Source organism: Sinocyclocheilus rhinocerous, unplaced genomic scaffold (assembly GCF_001515625.1).
Source record: "Sinocyclocheilus rhinocerous isolate Xijiao unplaced genomic scaffold, SAMN03320098_v1.1 scaffold20, whole genome shotgun sequence".
In the NCBI taxonomy this organism is placed as follows: Eukaryota; Metazoa; Chordata; class Actinopteri; order Cypriniformes; family Cyprinidae; genus Sinocyclocheilus; species Sinocyclocheilus rhinocerous.
Window position 1 is genome coordinate 1,977,822 of NW_015640468.1, and position 3,276 is coordinate 1,981,097.

General features: G+C 38.8%; 1 protein-coding gene across 1 annotated transcript in view; it reads right to left on the reverse strand.

Moving 5' to 3' along the window:
* The window catches only part of LOC107753127 (E1A-binding protein p400-like), a 63,546-nt gene that overhangs the window by 4,276 nt on the left and 55,994 nt on the right, over positions 1-3,276 (reverse strand). Inside the window, exons 52-54 of the mRNA XM_016569251.1 lie at positions 2,119-2,249; positions 1,870-2,019; positions 1,661-1,714 (exon numbers count right to left, since the gene is read on the reverse strand). Coding sequence (XP_016424737.1) covers positions 1,661-1,714; positions 1,870-2,019; positions 2,119-2,249 — 335 coding nt within the window. The remainder of the gene's footprint in view (positions 1-1,660; positions 1,715-1,869; positions 2,020-2,118; positions 2,250-3,276) is intronic.

The following is a 3,276-nucleotide window of genomic DNA, read 5'->3' on the forward strand; positions in this document are numbered from 1 at the left end:
TATAGGCCTATACATTTTATTTTAGTCAAGTGGTGATGATTTCAGAAGGCTAAATTGATCAAACACAGGCTATGATTAACTCACTGTCTGCCACTGGCCGCTTGGTTGTTACTTTAAAAAACAAAAACTTGAACAAAAAATGTTCCAAACATATTTCTAAATAAATATAACCACTTTGCCATTAAAACAAAACTGAACAATTTTTATGGCTACAACAGCAGCTGTGTAATGGTGAAGAGAGAAAGAGAAAAAAGACACGGGCTCCAGTCAGACTCGGCCGGTAATTCTGATAATCTGTCGGACAAGGGCCGGACTAGGGCATATGTTTGAGGCCCGTGCAGGGTTCTACTGAGCTTGTTTGGTAGCAAACTCAATTTGGTACTCGCAAGGCGGCTTTATATACACACACGCGCTTTGGATGTACCGAATGACTTAAAAAGACGTGCAAATAAATAATACAATTTTCTGACGATGCAACAATGACCCGATTAGGCAAGTGACAATTCTGTCAACTGTCCCGAAACATGAGCGAAAGTCTTGTATCGCAGCGTGCAGCGGCTCTTGTAGCGCAGACAAGATGCGCCGATGTGAAGCCGGTTGAAGAGAAAGTCAAAAAGAGAAGATGCGGTACAGCTGAATCACTCATGCTGTTTTCAAATGACTGATTTGATATACACACACGCGCTTTGGATGTACCGAATGACTTAAAAAGACGTGCAAATAAATAATACAATGCAACAATGACCCGATTAGGCAAGTGACAATTCTGTCAACTGTCCCGAAACATGAGCGAAAGTCTTGTATCGCAGCGTGCAGCGGCTCTTGTAGCGCAGACAAGATGCGCCGATGTGAAGCCGGTTGAAGAGAAAGTCAAAAAGAGAAGATGCGGTACAGCTGAATCACTCATGCTGTTTTCAAATGACTGATTTGATCAGTCTGTGTGGATTTATTTACTCATCAAACCTACATGCTATAGGCTATTGAATAAATGTGTGAATATCCATCATTTTAAAGTCAAAAGCTGTGGGAATGAGTCAAATATAGCCTATGTGCAATCCCGCACCGAAATTCAGGAGCTGATTAAACACAATTCTATTATACAGAGTTTTGTGAAATAGATTTCAATGACTTTTCCAAAACTTTCTGGGTTTATTTATTTTTCCAAAACTTTTCCAGGCCTGGAAATTGGTGTTTTAAATTTATTTATTTTTACAAAACTTTGTAGGGCTGGAAATTGCTGTTCAATTACTTTTCCAGGTTTTTCATGACCGTACGAACCCTGTATATATATATATATATATATATAAAATTAAAAAAAGAACAGAATTTATTTGATATAGAAATCTTTTTACATTTATTATATATGTCTTGACTGTCACTTTTGTTCAGTTTAATGCATTTTTGCCAAATAAAAGCATAAATGTCTTTATAAAAATTTTACTGACCCCAAACATTTGAACAGCAGTATATGTTAATTATATTCAATAAAAAAATAATGCAATAAGTGAAAAAGGAAAGTCATTTCAGAGGTGGAACAAAATCAGGAACAAACACAAAGAAAGGAAACACGGTCACTTTTGACTTAATGTTCACTTTAAAAAAGGCACCAAATGAATTTAAGCAATCAAACACAAAGTACACCAAACACTCAAACACTTACCTGTTGAGGTGAGGATACTATCTGCTGCTGAACTATTTGAGGGAGTTTAGCGACCTACAAGCAGAAGGGAAGATCACTACAAAGCCAAGCTGGGCACTAAACCACACACATAAAGCACTACATGGCACTGCACATCAAAATACTTACAATCTGACCACACCACATGTCAGGCTTTAACTTGTGCGGGCTGTGAAAGTCTAACTTCTTACCTGTATCTGCTGTGTTGGGGTTGGTTTCTGTGGCTGTGCAATGGATGTGAAGAACTGGGTCTTAATGCCAGGCTGAAGTTGAGTGGTGGCAGTGTATGTCACTTTCTGCTGCTGTTGGGCTGTGGTCTGAGCGGCCTGCTGCGTGCCCAGCTGAACAGAGAGATAAAGAGACAAAGGAGAGAGGGGTTGAAGGAACATTTATACAAATAATGCTTCATTAAAAAATAAATCACACTGGCTGACTGGCACCTTTTGCTGCACTGCAGCCTGTGTTTGCTGTGGCTGTGCTGCCTTCTGGACTGCAGCCGCTTGTGCAGCTGCCTGCTGCTTTTGTCTCTGCAACAGTTGCACCTGGAACGGGTGTGTCACCACTGGACCACCTGCACAAACACACACACACACACGCTTTAGTCTACAGAAGCCCCTAAAAGGTTGTTACTGACATTGAGACTATGTGGGCGAGTAAAGAAAGCAAGCATCTCTGCTAGATTCATGGTCATAAACAGTGCAAATAAACAGTCTTGTGCCAGTCACTACAGCTTCTGTAAGCCTCTGTTTGATAATTGATTTGGTTTAGGGTGCTTGACAATAAGTTACTGAAATCTCTAATCTCTTACGCCGGTAGCACACAGTGCAAAACAAAAAATGTAAATAAAAAGAGGGTGTTTAATACATTACAAACTGAAAAAAAAAAAAACAATTTGAGACTTACATGTCATTTAAGATAGGAAAAGAGTTACAAACAGATAGACAGACAGCTTTTTTGTTCTTAGACAATTGGATCAATGAAAGATTGCTCAAATTCTTTCATGAAAACAAGAGAGGTCTGGAGTAACTCGCTGAACTTTGGCAGAAACAGCGAGCGCGGTATGATGTCATGCAGTGTGTGTACCATGAGTCGTCCGAGATGATATTTTACAGCGGATTGCTCAAGTTATTAAGTGAGATATAGTACAAGTAGCTACTAATTGTTAGCTTTAGTGTATAATAGGCTATTTAATTCACTAGGGCTGCCACTAGCGACTATTTTTATATTGATTAATCTAAACTAGGGCTGTGATGGTCGCCATGACAACCGCGCCACAGCGGTGGTCGATTGCGATTGTGTTGACAGCAAAATGTTAAACGAATTGTATCTTGACAAGACAAATAAAAATAAGAAATACAATTTTTGTACAATCTACATTTTTATTTTCTCGGCGATACTTTTTTTTCCTACTGTGTTGACAGCAAAATATTAAACGAATCTTTGTACCATGACAAGACAAATAAAATAAATACAATGTTTGTGCAGACTACATTTTTATTTGTTATCTCTCTTTCAGTAGTGGAAATTTAAATAGGGATGCACTGAAATGAAAATTCTTGGCCGAAGCCGAAACCGAACAAAATGAAACACTGGGCCGA